General features: G+C 43.5%; 1 protein-coding gene across 3 annotated transcripts in view; it reads left to right on the plus strand.

Annotated features, from left to right (window-relative positions):
* Positions 1-8642, plus strand: part of LOC126539048 (probable RNA-binding protein 46) — a 61022-nt gene extending 52380 nt beyond the window's left edge. For 2 of the 3 annotated variants that reach the window (XM_050185757.3, XM_055075155.2), the window contains 4 exons: positions 1584-1709; positions 3566-3695; positions 5168-5381; positions 6962-7044. In XM_050185757.3, coding sequence (XP_050041714.1) covers positions 1584-1709; positions 3566-3695; positions 5168-5355 — 444 coding nt within the window. In that variant the 3' untranslated portion in view covers positions 5356-5381; positions 6962-7044. Of the gene's footprint in view, positions 1-1583; positions 1710-3565; positions 3696-5167; positions 5382-6961 lie in introns of all 3 variants that reach the window. The other variant, XM_050185758.3, reaches the window with a different exon arrangement.
* The last annotated feature ends 6611 nt before the right edge of the window (positions 8643-15253 follow it).

Genomic DNA, 15253 nt, shown 5'->3' on the forward strand with positions numbered 1-15253 from the left:
GATGCCCATGCACACCAGTGTTTTCCAAAACAAGAACCTTAGAGCGAATAAAAGACTACAAGGAAAGAATGATTTGTAAATCCACACTCATGGCTTTACTGGGAGCAGAAAAATGTGAGTGTCCTGTCTGTTTATCGCACGTGGAAAAAAAATATGCGCTTTGTCCTACCAACTTATTTCCCTCTTGTTTCTTTGTCTAGTGCTTTTTTAAGTGGCGCATTCTTTTAAAAAAAGATGCTCAAAATGAACCAACTAGCCCCATTTTCAAACTAGCTTCATATGAAAATTTGCCTGATGAGCTAGAGCTGAGCAGCTTCTTCGCAGCTCAACATTGCAGCTAAGGTGAAAGAGATTTCGCTTTTTTCCACTGTATGCATGTAAATAAGTATGTATGTATGCACATCCTTGAATTTTGGCTTTTGGAGTCCTTGAATTGTCCTTGAATATTGAGTCTGAATGTTCTACGAACCCTGTGTAAATACTAAAATCTTAAATGTACAGCAATACCCACCTGCCCCCCTAGGAGCACAAAAATCTGGGCCGGCATTAGCACAAAGATAAGTAATGAAGGCCAATATTGGGCAATGCCTGGCCAATATTGGTGTTCCCTGTGGTACTTGGGTTACCTTCATTACAGTGTATCAAAAGTTTTTCCGATAACCTTTGCCTTGTATTTTTCATTTAGCTTGACTTCGTACGACCTAAGAGGTTAATTGTTTATTGGTGGTGATGTAGTACATCATGTACTAAAGGAAGCAGAAACTGAAGTTGGCAAGTTCTGAGTACTTTAGTGCAGCACAACAGCCCAACACACGAAAATACTTCATATGCTGACATATCAGCGTGCACGAACGTTTGTGGTTGTGTGCACGGATGTAATTAGTTAGACTTAATTAATGAATTTCAGTAGTTGGTTCAATTTGTTGTGGAAATAATGTCAACCTCTTTGAGTAATCAGGCCTTAAAGACTAGAATCGTGGTGGCTGCCACAGGTGATCTTCAAAAATTTTTAGCCGTCTTCTTGGAAACACCCCGTATGCGACTGCTGCTGCTGCTACTTGTCAGCGAGACAATCTTCGAAGAGGCGCTTGACTTGCCGTGCAACTCTACCTTGATGCTGTGGCACGTCCTTGGCTCATGGAAAAGCACCACCTGCGTTGTGTATTACAGGCTATAAAAGCTCTGCGAGCATATATTTGATGTCCACAGGCACGCATGAAACTTCAGGAATAGCATTGTGTATGTGAATGTGTGTATACCGTGATCATCCAGTAGCATGCCAGGCTACCATCTCCAGCATTATCATTAATGCTTGTATCTCTTTCTTTTCTTGTTTAATGATCAATCTGCATCTTCCTGTGAACCTCCATTTTTATATTTGTGCTCTGAAAGAAGGATGGCAAATCTGATGCTCTAAATGTTTGTAGAAGTTGATTGCTGACTTATTGCACTTCGCCTATGTTTCCTATGGGTACTAAGACTGTTGGCTATTACATTTTGGTGCCTTGCAAGCCGCAAAGACGAAAATAGGGATTTCAGGTTGTTTGTACTCTGCTAAGGTTTTGCCTGTCCCCGTCTCCTAGATTCTGGTGGACATGTGTGAAAGGCAAGGATGGGGTGAGCCTCAGTTCCAGCTGGTCACAGTGATGAGCTCCGAGTGCAACGCTCCGGACAGCAATGAAACGCAGACACCGCTTCACTTCTTCAAGGTTTGTGTGCAATCGGGGAGTGGGCATAATACGCCTGTCACATATAAAAAGGTCTAATATAGTTTGTCTCTAACGACGTTTGATTTGTCAAATGACATTAGGTGCTGTATCTGCTGCACGGCAGAAGGTAGTGTAATTTGCTGACAATGGCAATCTCGATGCGTCGAAAACTATAAGGCACAGAAAAAGTTTTGAGTATGTGTAAAATGATCTTTGATGTTTGCATTTTTTAAAATAAAAGCTATTTTATAGCTTGATGGCATTCATCCAGAAATAATGTAACATGTTTTGTCAATATTGGTACTTGCACATACTAAGCTGAGACAACACTGGAGCCAGGTAGGAATCCAGTAAGATGGAAATGCAATGTGGCTGACATGGTGGGGTGTGACGAAGATGATGAAGTTGGAACGTTGAAAAAAAGCTTAAAAATGAGAACATAATTGCTCTAATGGATTCTTTACTTTTACTTTGTTTGTTCAGCAATAGTATTCATTTGCAAAAGTCATTTTTCTGTAATAACATTAGATGTCCTTGTGTGTAACAACGGACTATGTGATGTGATGGCAGTTGATGCAAAGAAGCGACTCGCGCTTTGCCGGAGAGCCTGATGCTCATTGATGACACAGCAATCGCACCGCACCTCCTTGAAATCGAAAATGCTGTAGTTTAGTAGTTAAGCCAAGCTCCTATGCATTTGTGTTGCCCTTGTTTTGCTCCTAAATTTATATATCCAATTTTGGCTATATCGAACTACAGTTAAACCTCAACTTAGCGAAGTAGGTAAAATTGGCAATTTGCTTCGTTACATTGAAATTTCGTTGTATTGAAATTCAACTTTTTATGCAAATAAGTACAGTCACCGATCGATTTTTCTTGCAAGGAAAGGGGCCGCATAGTTTTCCGTATTATCGGGCAATCGAAAAAAGCAAATTTGAATGAGAAAACAATTTATTTTGATGAATTTAGGAGTCGGCGACGAATGGTACGGTTTCACGCATTGTCAGCGATATCTTCACATAGGCCGTACAAATTAAGCGAAGCCAGCCACACTTTTGCATGCACTACGCCCCTGCCGCTGATAGCGTCGCCCGCGCTGGGACGACGCTATCGTGAAAAGCGCTGCAGCGGGGAGCGAATGCTTTGTCTGCCTCTCGCTCCAACGATTCACCGAAACTAGACATTATGCAACCTCCAATACTAAACGTGCGGGGAGACAGCTTACATGATGCCACGCTGTTTAGCATGCCCACTCTTTGCACATGTGGCAGATTACCTCTAAAGCAGGGCACACAGCTCTGTATGCTGCACATGCTGTGCTTACAGCCATGTAAAGCCATGGCCGGGACGCACCAGAAATCGTGAAGCCCTCGCACACTTCCACTCGCACCTATAGCAGAAAGTGCGCGGACCACGATAGGATCTTTGCGCTCTTGGACTTTAAACAGAACATGATGCGGCTCCATTGCGGTGGTCGCTCTTGTCGCACCGCACGCGATTTGAGAGGTGCATTTGCAAACAGCCGCTTGTAATTCACTCATTTAACCATCCGAGTGTGCAGAAGTTTCCATTTATTATCACGGCATTTCATTAAGGCGGAAGCGAAATTTCGTTCTATTGAAATTGCATACAAACACACTTTGCTATATTGAGATTCTAAATAGATGGTGTTCTAGGGACAAGAGGTTATGAAAAGTTAAATGCTTTGTTACATTGAAAATTTTTTTATATTGAGGTTCATTATATCGAGGTTTAACTGTATTTTACGATCATTGCACTGTCTGATATAATGTGGTTCGACTTTATTTGACCCTGCCATGTCGGAAAAAAAAATAAAGCTAGGACAATCATTCCAGGTGACTCTGCCAAACGTCTCGCCACCAATGTACAATACCATCACGCCAAACAAGTTCTGTCGCACTGTCGAAGAAGCCCGGGAGTATGCTGCCGAGTATGCCCTCCACCATTTGCTGCTGAGACTTGAAAGTGAGTGTCCCTGCTTTTTCTTCATCTGTGTAGTATGTGAATGCCGTCCTGAAGCTTAATCACGGCATCTCTAAACTTCTATGGTACAAGAGTTCAGGCATGGGATGTTCACAATTACTTGAGGGAGATGTGGTGCCGCAGCCATTCAAATATTTCGGGGGTAATGATGAGTAGTAGAATAGTATTCCCTTGATTATGCTCCTATTAACTTGAATATTCTGTTAATATTGTTAAGGGGGGTGAATATTTACAAGCAGTAACTTTTCTTTGTGCAGGATAACCTGTACCAAAAATTCTAAGTCAAGGCATGAGTTATGTACAAATTTCTTCTAGTGTGGCCTGCCAAGAGCTGCAGAAAGTAGCTGTTCAGGGTGGGTTGTCGTGTGTTCCAGAGGTCCGGGCAGCACGTGGCAACCCTCCCTGGATGGCAATTTCAGCAGCTGCTGGCAGTCTGTGGGCGGCACACAAGTTTATGCTGGCGCTGTCACGACAGCTGTTTGAATCTCAATGAACGAAAGCAACTTCGCGTTTTCTTCTTAAGTACCAGGCAATTAAGCGTGCCAAGTGTTTAAATTGAACGACGTAGACTAAAAAATTTCGGTAAAGACACTTAAGACTGCTTACATGTGGGAATGCGAAAGCAATGTGACCGCTTTGGAAAAACGTTTTCACTTAGGTATTCATCTACAACTCGTCGCGCACGTTGTAAACTTGCACAGCGTTCCTTCTGAGAAGTGATGGCAGTGGTACACGTAATTTTATACACTCATGGTTTGGCATCGAGAGTGTTTTTGTTGTTTCTCGTCGTGTATATGTCTCCTACCTGCTATGAGAGATTGGCCAAGAAATGGATATGCGGAGCACAGCGGTGCTATTTCTTATTTGAAGGATTGTCAGCGCGTTTAGAAGACGATGACAACACTGACCTGCACACCATCAAAAGGGTTACGTAGCAGTGCCTTTTCCTATTGAAGGATCCTTAGCATTGCCGCGCATGGTAGAAGAGGTTGAGGACGGCGAAGCACACACCATCAAAAGTGTCGCATGAGCTTTTGCATATAGCGAAGACACAATGCCGGGTTGGGAAAGACACCGAGAAATTTGACGCCAATCTGAGCGTTTCTCGACGTGTTTTTACTCTTTGTGCCATTGCCCATTTTTGGTAATATGTTTTGGTCATACCGCCAGTGGATTTTCGCGAACTGGGGCATATAATGCTTTTGCATTAAAATACAATCTTTCTGTCAAACTTGAGCAAGAACAGTGCTGCAGTAAATCCAAAATATTTTGTCAGACGCTTTAAGTGAAATATGCACGCCATGTATTTCCTGTGGCTTAACCTTTCAACTCTGGTGCTTGCAAGCCTGAAGAAGCCATTTTTCCTATCTTTGTAATGAGGCGCAAGTAAACCAACTCGATCCTTGCCATTAGCGGCACGCATCATTGAATGAGCTTACTTGCTCTTCCTGCAGTGGGTACTCCTGCCCAGTACCCGCACCTGACGAGCCCAGTGTTCGTGGCTACCCCGGCAGCTGCAGCCCTGGGTCAAGGCTACCCACCGTACACTGCCGTACAACCCAGAGCAGGTAGTGCCGATATGAACGGACCCCCTTGGCAGCAGCAGAACCCCGACAAACCGCCTTCACCTCCGCCGCTGTAGCTTGGCTGTGCGCTTTGCTGCCCTGCGTAAGCTCTGTGTTGTCTGCTCTGTCTAGTCCGGCTTGGCCAGTCTGTATGCCTTGGCCATTGGCTCCTGCCTTTCTGCTTCTTGCGCAGTGTCAAAGAAAAAATACTAGGGGGACCGTGTATACTCGTGTAAAGGCCGCATTTTTTTTCTAGAATCTTGGCTGGATGTGGCCTTTACATGAATCCGGCTGACGATGGCCCGCTAAAGGTTCTTACTGTTTCCGCAACTGCAGCAGAGGGTAAGAGAGGTGCAAAATGACAATGCTGCAGTGAACAACCTCAGAAGCCAGCCCATTGTCCCTGGTTAGTGCTGACCCAAACAGGGCTCCCTTCTCCAGAGGCGAAATGCCACCAATCTGACTGGAAACACTGCCAACACAGCTGAGACAAAAGCACCTAGCATCATTTAGCAGCAACAAAACTAACTTTACTTTCTGGTGGTATGTTTTGAATTTTCCCAAACTTTGCCCTCCAAAGTAAGGGTGCGGCCCTTACACGAGTATATACGGTATTTCAGCATTGAAAACGCACTTGAGCAGGCTGTAGGTTTTGACCAGTCGGTAATCCATAAATTCACGATACAGTGTGGCATACAACCGGGCAAAAGTAAATAATTAACTGGGACATACTGGACATACTAATCTTGTTTGATACACCAGTCTTGCTGCGTATTGTTGATTTCTGGTACATTCAAGCGTACCGGTTGTTATTCTTGTTTTGGTTGTAAGTCTGCTGTAGTACAGTTGAACCCTCTGCAATAACGAAATTGGCGGGGACCTTGAAAAAATTTGCTTTCTTACGCGAAAGCCAGAATTTCATTGGAAAAGGGGAAAGCACAGGCAGGGATTGTGCTGAAGAATGTTAGGTTTACTGTCAAAATTCCATTAGCATTCTTGTCTTCAAAATTCTAGTCTATAAACTGTGCCTGCCCAATGCTCTGTCTGACCAGAGGTTCTGTTCTCTTCTTGGTTGGTTGCTTTTCAAGATGCTTTCAGTTTTGTTTTATGCAAGTGTCTGGTTTGGGTGCTGATATGATATACACTGAGTGAATGATCTGCAATACAGCCCAGGGTACAGTGATGGAGGGCTACATTAGAGCCCGAGATACTGTTCCTCACACCTTCGTTTGAACACTAGCCTCGTGATACATTTGTGGTTTGTTTAAGGGCGCGCAATTGTATTTATTTGGACAACACTATATTCATTGCTACTGTTTTTTTGCTGTATTGCTTCCATATGTTTGCTGCATGCCGCAACGGTACAGTGTGATGGGGTCTACTTGTCGCATCACATGTCGCTTAAATATTACATGCATGTGGTTGCCGCTTCAGTCTACTCGCACGAATAGCTGTGCGCTCGTGTTCTTGCATGCACTCGCACTAGCCGGCATTCACGTGTGTTCATATTCACGTCTACACACACCCCTCATCACTCGCTTGCTCACACTTTTGAAATGAGTATGAGTGGGTGTACTCATGTGTATGCTGGGCTTGAATGCAATTACGGTGCACCTCTTATCCCTCCCCCTTTTTTGTAAATTTCGGATTGTGCAGATTGCTTTCTTATACTGTCACTTGCAGGCTTTTTCCTGAACACAGCTGCGCAGCCAGTCTACATTCCTGCCTATTACAGCACGACGTATTGATGTGCCGTGCACCTCTGGGACTGGCTTCATCAGGATCTCAAGTTTCTCGCGGTGCCCTGCATTCCTTTACGGGGCACCAGAGAGGCGTAGCCACCTAGCCGTGCTTTTGGTTGAGCCATCGAAACTCGTATGCAGGGTGTCTCACGGGAGATTTTTCACGGATTATTAAACATAACGCAGTACAGAATAGCAGAAAAACTTTTTTTCGGCAATCTCTTGGCAGTGCACATTGGAACCTATGTGATAATCGGATATAAGTTTACTGAAAGTCAAACTAACTCCTTAATGAACAACTATAGGGGTGCATTGTTGCTTCAACATTTTCAAAATTGGGAAGTTTGCCAGTACATAAAAGTAGTTCATTTCAGACAATCCTGCGACCAGTGTCGGGTTAGCGAAATGCGTGCTCAAAATATGCGGCAGAATTTCATTGCTGTAACCAGTGGGAAGTTTTCCTTTAGCTGTGTCCATTGCAGTGTAAACCGTGTGGAAAAAATGAAGAAATGTCTAAATGGAGTAGCAATGCACTCTGAACACATATTTATAAGAACTGGTGCTAGGTGGAGGATTTGTATCAAATGTGTGTGCTTTGCATACTGGTTCATTTAATTTAGCAACCACGAAGTACAACCTGGAGTTGCTAAGTAAAGCGAATAGTGAAATTGAAGTAGCCATTAGTGATTATCACACAAGCCCTTGGACACCTGCCACTGTGAATGATGTGTCGTCTTCTCTGTTCTGTAATCTGTTCTGCTCCGTGTTTAGTAATTGGTTGTCTTCCATTGAAATCTTGGTGTGCTGTATACCTTATTGATGTGCCATTGCTTTATTTTTATCTTTTATCTTCGTTGTATCTTTTATGTGTGGAAGTGTACCAGTGGCCAGTCGGTCAGCAACTGGTGCCATCAAATGACTATTGATTAGGTATTTCATGCGTTTATGCATTCCATTTGTGTATCGTAGTAGTACAGCCAGGTAGCTGTGCCCACGTTTTTGCCAAAGAAAACCCTTATTTATTTTATACCCAATTATTTTTCTATTTTTTATGCGCACGGGAGGTCTTGCCAATTCCTTTTAGCTCACTCGCCTTGGACAATTGCAGCCTGGCTTTCCCAGGATTGTGATGTGTATATGCATTGGAAAATTTTAGTGCCTACATTGAAAGATGAACTGCACCGACTTTAATGATGATTCAGTGTAATGTTGGCTGCGATCAGCCAAGGTTTTCAGGTTAGTGCCTATTGCTTGCCGGAAATATTGTGGTATTGTGCATGCGTGAATGCCAGATAAATATTTACTTCAGAACTTTGTGAGGCACAGAAAATTTACAATCTGTAAAATAAAAAGTTGTTTTGTGCCTTTTTAAATATGAAAATCTGTGTTCAACATTTTTTCGTAGAGGAGTCAATAATTTCTTAAAAAACATTTCGAAAGGTTGCAGAAACAGTCTGAGTGAAATAATATTAAGTTTTGAAAGGCAGATGTATTTTTGGGATAGTGATGTTTGGTGTTTTGAACTGTGCGCGTTGTTGTTCGCCAACACATACAAAAAGGAAAGGGCGCCTCTAGACAATTGCCTCACACAAACAAGGAAATTGGATGTGGAAATGAGTTCTCATATATGTTGGGAATCGTTATTTGACCATAATCGCTAGAGTTAATATTTTTTAAGGTTTTGGGGGGGGGGGGGGAAACATCAGTGTCGTGTTGAAAATTTGCAATGGTGCAGCCTTCATCTTTCGATTTACTCCATATTTTGATGCCCAGTTCTATGAAAAGCTTATCTGTCTATTTCTTGTAAAAGCGGGGAAAAAATATGCTCAAAACACAATCGCTAGTCGATGCAAATGCAAATGGTGACATTTTTTTCCCTCCTGAATGTTTTACAGCACAAATATAACGACTGGGCATACTTTTCCTGTTGCTTATTTCAACTGTAATTTTAACTATTTTATACGACTTGCGAGACCCCTCTGTGCTGTGTTACAAGCTCATACCAGCACAAACTAGTGAATAGTATTGTGAAGCGCACGTACGTTTGCTTCTGGTGCAGGACACGGGCATCCTGCACTTTTGTTATTTATTCTCTTGTGTGCAAAGCTGCAGTTGACTGGCTTGAGTTAAGGAAAAAACTACAGCTTGTGCCAAGCTTGTACGTTTTTCTTTTTGGAGTGTGGTCACATGACACTGTCACTACACTGCAGTGCTGTTACGTATTTACTTATGTGTCTAGTGTTGTTCTATCAATATGTTGTTTCAAGTTTATTGTACTTTGCCAAGCTCATTTTATTACATCCATCTTTATTCTTAGCATTTCACTGTTCCAGCTTTTCCAAAGAAATGTGCTAACTTCGGGTTTGCTTGGGTGAGTCCATCTAGTCACGCGGTACTAAAGGCTGTCTTATCATAGCTTAAATGCGAGTGCTACATTACATTCCGCTGCTTATTTGAATTGTTTTCGTTTCGTTTATGTGTGCCTGGGTCTTCCCAACTTTTCTTTTTCTGTTCATCTCAAATCCATTCTGGAATATGGGACTAACTGCATTCAAGGTTTGACCTAGTTACTTAACACATTAATTTACGTTTTAACTTCGGACTCTTGGAAGTCTCCAAGAAATGTGCTTTTTTTTATGTTTGTGGCTGCGAACATTGCGAGTGCCACCTCTTGTCACGTCGTCGGCCATTGTTGAAGCTCTATGCAGGCATCTAAATTTTCCAGATAGAAAGTTAGCCTTTGCTGCTAAATGTCTGCTGTTTACCAGCTTGTGCAAATGTGATCGGATGTGCAAGTTGGTGGAAGCATTTCTGTTTTATTATTTGCAACTCGTTCTAGTAATCCTTTTAGAATTTGCCTCATTACATTATCAGGTGCTTGATGTGCAGGCTTAGCGGGACATTGTCTTTCTTGTTTTACATGGCTTTTTGTTTCCTGCAAAGTTGACATTTGCAAGCAAGAGAGTTTGTGGATGCCATTAAAGCATTGTTCATCGTTACTGAAACGTTACGAGATCTCTCGGCATTTTAATTGTTTTGATTTCAAACTGCAGTATTTCTTGGGCTGATCATCTTGCACGATTCAGAACCATCAGTTTTAAACACTTGCTTGGCCAAATGATTTGGAAATAAGCTTTTTGTCATTTGAGTTATTGAAATCTGTTGCAATCTGCATCTGCCCTGCCTTAAATCTGTCACTTAGGGCATGACATGTGCCTTTGATTTCAATGCTCATGTGATAAAAATTCTGGGCCAATGGAAACATTGTAATTTGGTTGGATTATTTGGTGCGTACTGCCACGTGCCCAGATTTAAGTGCAATTTTGGTGGGACACTTGTGCTCCATACAGTGAAGTTTATATAATGTTTTTCTTTTTTAATTTCCACCATAACATGCATGAGATGTTAAAAAAGCCGACATTTTGTGCCTATGTACGATGTGAATGTTCATGCTCATTGGTTTTTTAGTATTTATGCTGTAAAAGAGCAAGAGCGTCACCATCACAAGATAAGATGTTGCGTGCGTGCGTTGGTCATGCTTGGCGTGGCACGAGAGCAATTTGCCACCAAGTTTTTGTCGCCGGGTTCGTCTGCTGATGTGTTATTTATGGTTCTTGCATTCTTCTTGAAATGTTAAATAAAGTTGTGTTTAAGTTGACGTGTAACTGGTTTTCTGAAGGATGTTTACGCCAACCAGATCTTGCATGATACTGAATGGTGAAATGCTTGGTTGGCAAGACTGCTGCTCTGTCACGTGCATTGTCAGTGTTTTCTTTTCTTTATAAGGTAGGTTCAATGCATCATTACGTACTTGACCTCTTAGGCGGCGCTATGGACAAGACAGTACTGGTTGAGCTTGGAGGAGTTCAGCAAAAGCTGAACTTGTTGAGGCTGGGCATATTTCCAAGGAATATTTCCGACGAATATAATGCTTTGGACAAGCTCGGCACATTAACAGCAAATATTCCGATTTTCAGGGAGATTTGGACGAATGGAGCACATCCCTTGGATGTGCTGCAAAGTTTCAATGCTTCAAGGTTACATTTATTGCGGTCTTTGTGTTCTACTACATAGATGGCAGCACTTTGTCAGCACTCTGAAGACTGCTATTGAAAACTTGTTCTCGGTGCCTCTTGGCAGGGGGTATTGAAAACATGGTGCTAGCCCCCATGGGAAAGTTCTATGCACTGTTTTGTGCTTCATGAAAATCCACACATTTCATGACCTGTCTTTGTAGTGGAAGAATTGGTGAAAAGCTTTCTTTGATGCCGAAATTTGTCTCTCAAAATAGTTGAATTTTGAAGCTCTGTAAAATAAAAAAAGCATTTCCTAATTTCAGACTACCGTTTGTGGCGATGGCACGCGCGCGCGCGCGCACACACACACACACACGCACACACACACACACGCACGCACGCACACACGCACGCACGCACACACGCACACACTGCCTAGTAATGAAAAATGGGGTTTGCATGCTTAAAGTACGAATTGGTTCAAAACCTATAATGAGCATTTTGGAACAAGAGAAATTTAAAAGTATGCCATAAAAGAAAAAAGATCACGTTTGGTCAGAATAATGAAACGCCGAAGAGGTTGCGGCAATCGTGCAGGGTGTCCCGACATATGTACCAAAAAGTGAAGACTTTTGTATGTCAATCAAGCTATTCGCGGACTGAAGGAAGTCTACTATATATCTTCTGTTAATTCCTAAATTGGAATGCTCAATAGCTCTATTTTCATCATGACGGCAATTATATGGGCACTCTAGGCACACTTTTTGCCGTCGCCGCGCATGTTGTTCTGTATGTGCGAGTTAAAGCACGCGAGGGAAGGTTACGATCGTGGCTCAATCGGGCGCGAGCGAAGGAAGAAAGCGGAGAGCAAACGCGCCGTCTTCCATCACGCGAAAGGCAAGGGGGGGGGGAGGGGGAGGGAGGGGGGCGGCTGCGTTGTGCTTCGGCAGCAACTGCGCATTTCGCGACCGTTTAAGTACCATTCCAGAAAACTCGCAACGCTTGTTTCGCATCAAGAAAAGACTCGAGTCTACGAGGAAGTTTGATCCGAAATCTCCGAATAGCCTTATCGCAATTCAAAACTCCCGCCACCCAACCGGGGAGTGGTGACGTTGCGTACGCCGTTGCCGCCATTTGCTGCCGTCGCCGAGTAAAAACGGTGCCCGACAGACGGCGGTACGACTTTTTGCACAAAACGCGAACGCGCGGCCATGGAGAAACCGAGCCAAGACAGAGTGGTGGATTTGCAGCTGCCTTGGTGAAGTGGCGTGGACCGTTCGGGCATTCCGCGACAACTTGCAGTTGGTGCGAGTTTCGCGAGCCAGAAAAACCATAGCTCAGCACTACGCGAAAACGGAACTACCGAAACTCGCACGCCCGGGCGGCGCACAGTCGAGCGAAAACGAAACTTTTCGACCGCCCGCATCGTTATCAAGGGTAATGCCAATGAGTTCTTTTTTTCTAAAAATGAAATGGAGCTGGACAAGTAGCATTTCGTCTTGTAATGCAATGAAATTGTTTTTTATAAAGATTGGTTGAGTAAAAGTGACAGAATTTAAGTGGGTAGTGCCTTCGTCATCGGGCAAGCACTTGAATGTTCCGGCGGAGTCTAATCTTGCCTTGCATTTACCTCAATTTCTGGATTACTAAGGCTCTGTTCGCCATAGTGTTGACGCCCTAGAGATTCTCGAGCACTAATCTATCACTTTAGCTTGACTTAATACTTGCCTTTAGGGTTCCTTTGTGTGGCAAGCGTTACACTGAATGACGTATAGTCCAAAATGCGATCCTTCTGCAAAACGTGGGCAAGAACAGCGGAGCAGTAAGCACATTCTTTTTCGAACACGCTAAACGAAATAAGCAGGACCCTGTATATGCATGCTGAAATGCCTTGCGAGGAATTGCTGGCGAGGAATTGCTGGCGAGGAAAATGGAACCGTAACTGCTGGGAAGTTTCTGTTTATTAACGTACTTTGTGAAAGCGGAATTGCCTTCCAATCCTCGGGGAGCTGATGGTTGTCCAGACATGCTGCAATACTTTTGAATGCATCGGTACGGAATAAAATTAACAACGATGCTGTTTAGGAGTTTGCAATTATCAAATCGGCACCGAGCGGCAGTTTGGATCGAATTGAGCGGCCGCATGGACGCGCTCTAATGGGGTAATACGAAGGAGGTACGCAAGAAAATTGCTGGAGTGGCAGCCCCCGTAGTTCATTACCAACACCGGTGAGAGTTTGCCTGTACTTGCACCGCGACAGCTGAAATCCACTCGCAGCTCGTTTAATTTTGCTCACTTATTGTAAATGCTAGCCTAATTGGAAAATAAAAGCTCGTGGTTTCTAGCTGAAATGTTAACTTCGGCTGCGTATTAAGTAATGATTTACCATAACATTTGACAAGCCGTTTAGGCTTCCACCTCAAATCAGTGACAGAAAGACTTCGAACATCAGTAAGGCAAAATTAACCATAGGGAGTAGGAAGAAAGCGCTTTGTATAACCACCGATATTTACTAACGATTATACGTGCCTATGGTAAGATGGCGGTGGTACGGCTTCATTTTTGAGTATAGTGTACACTAGTACACTTCTAGTACACTATACTTTTGAGACTTCATTAGAATGACGTCATCGCATTTCAGGGTAAACAGGGTAATTTGTTCATGCCAACCACGACAACGTCAATACGCTAGGGAAGCGCATCGCATCTAATGCGCCAAATGGGGTTAATTTTCGATGGAGAATGCGCATTTCAGCGGTGCATGTAAACGGAAGCGCATCGTATCGACAATAATGGCAAAGCATTCGCTGCGGGATTACAACCGGCCAACCAACCGGCGGCGGCCTCGGCCGCTCTGCAGAACAACAAAACAAAAATGGCGCCTTACAAAGCGGGCCGCACACTATTTCTTTTAACTCGTGAGTACATTACGCACGTTGAAACAGTGTGTAAAAGTGAATGTTTACTGATATTTATACTGCCTTTGAAACTACTACGAGTCTTGCTCTGCTGTCGCTGCCAATGTTTCGCTATTTGGGCGAAGTTGCAACTCTCTATTTTTCTAAAAGCAAAGCATTTCTTGGTGAACGTTTGCCACTTTTGACAGTATCTATCTGTCTATCAATCTAGCCGCCTAGGTCTTGGTGCTCTCATAGTCGTTTCGTTAACTTAGTGAGTACCAAAACTGGCATAGTATGACAAGAGTGTATGACGAACATAAATGACAGGCCATGTCATGAATGTTGACGTGTGTCATGTAGGTACCATGTATCATGTAGTACCAAAACTGGCATAGTATGACAAGAGTGTATGACGAACATAAATGACAGGCCATGTCATGAATGTTGACGTGTGTCATGTAGGTCATGAAACAGCCGCCCACGCCTTGGTGCTGTCATGGTCGTTTCGTTACCTTGGTATGTACCAAAACTATCACGTAGGACAAGAATGTATGACGAACATAAATGATAGGTCATGACATGAATGTCATGACATTCGTGCCATGTACGCCATGAAACAGCCGCCTACGTCTTGGTATGTACTAAAACTGGCATAGCATGACATTCTTTTTTGACGAACATAAATGACAGGCCATGACATGAATGTCATGACGTGTCATGTAGGTCATGAAACAGCCGCCCACGTCTTGGTGATGGCCGTTTCGTTAACTTGGTATGTACCAAAATTATTTGGTATGTACCATACTAAAAAAACTTGGTATGTACCGCGCAATGACGATGATGGCATAACAACGGGGGCATAATCATGATTGAATGACGACAGCATAATTACGATGGAATGACGAAGGAAGATCGACATCGATAGAACGATGAAGGCGGTATGACAACGATGGCATGACGACAAAGGAATGACGTTGTTGAAGTGATAACGATGGTAAAACGACAGCGTGACGACAGCGGCATGACGCCAAGGGATGACAATAAATGTGTGACGACGGCGTAAGGATGATGACATAACGAGAGCCGGATAACGAAGTCTGATTGACGATGATGGAGCGAGCGCGACGGTATGACGACCAATGCGTGACGACGACTGTATAACGGCGACACAATGACGACGGTAGCGTGACAACGGTATGAGGACGATGGGATGACTAGTATATGATGACAATGGCGTGACTACGCCTGTATCACGAAGCCTGTATGACGACGATGGCGGACTGATGACGGCATGACGAATCTGTTAACAAAGCAGG

This window comes from Dermacentor andersoni, chromosome 11, assembly GCF_023375885.2.
Source record: "Dermacentor andersoni chromosome 11, qqDerAnde1_hic_scaffold, whole genome shotgun sequence".
Lineage (NCBI taxonomy): Eukaryota > Metazoa > Arthropoda > Arachnida > Ixodida > Ixodidae > Dermacentor > Dermacentor andersoni.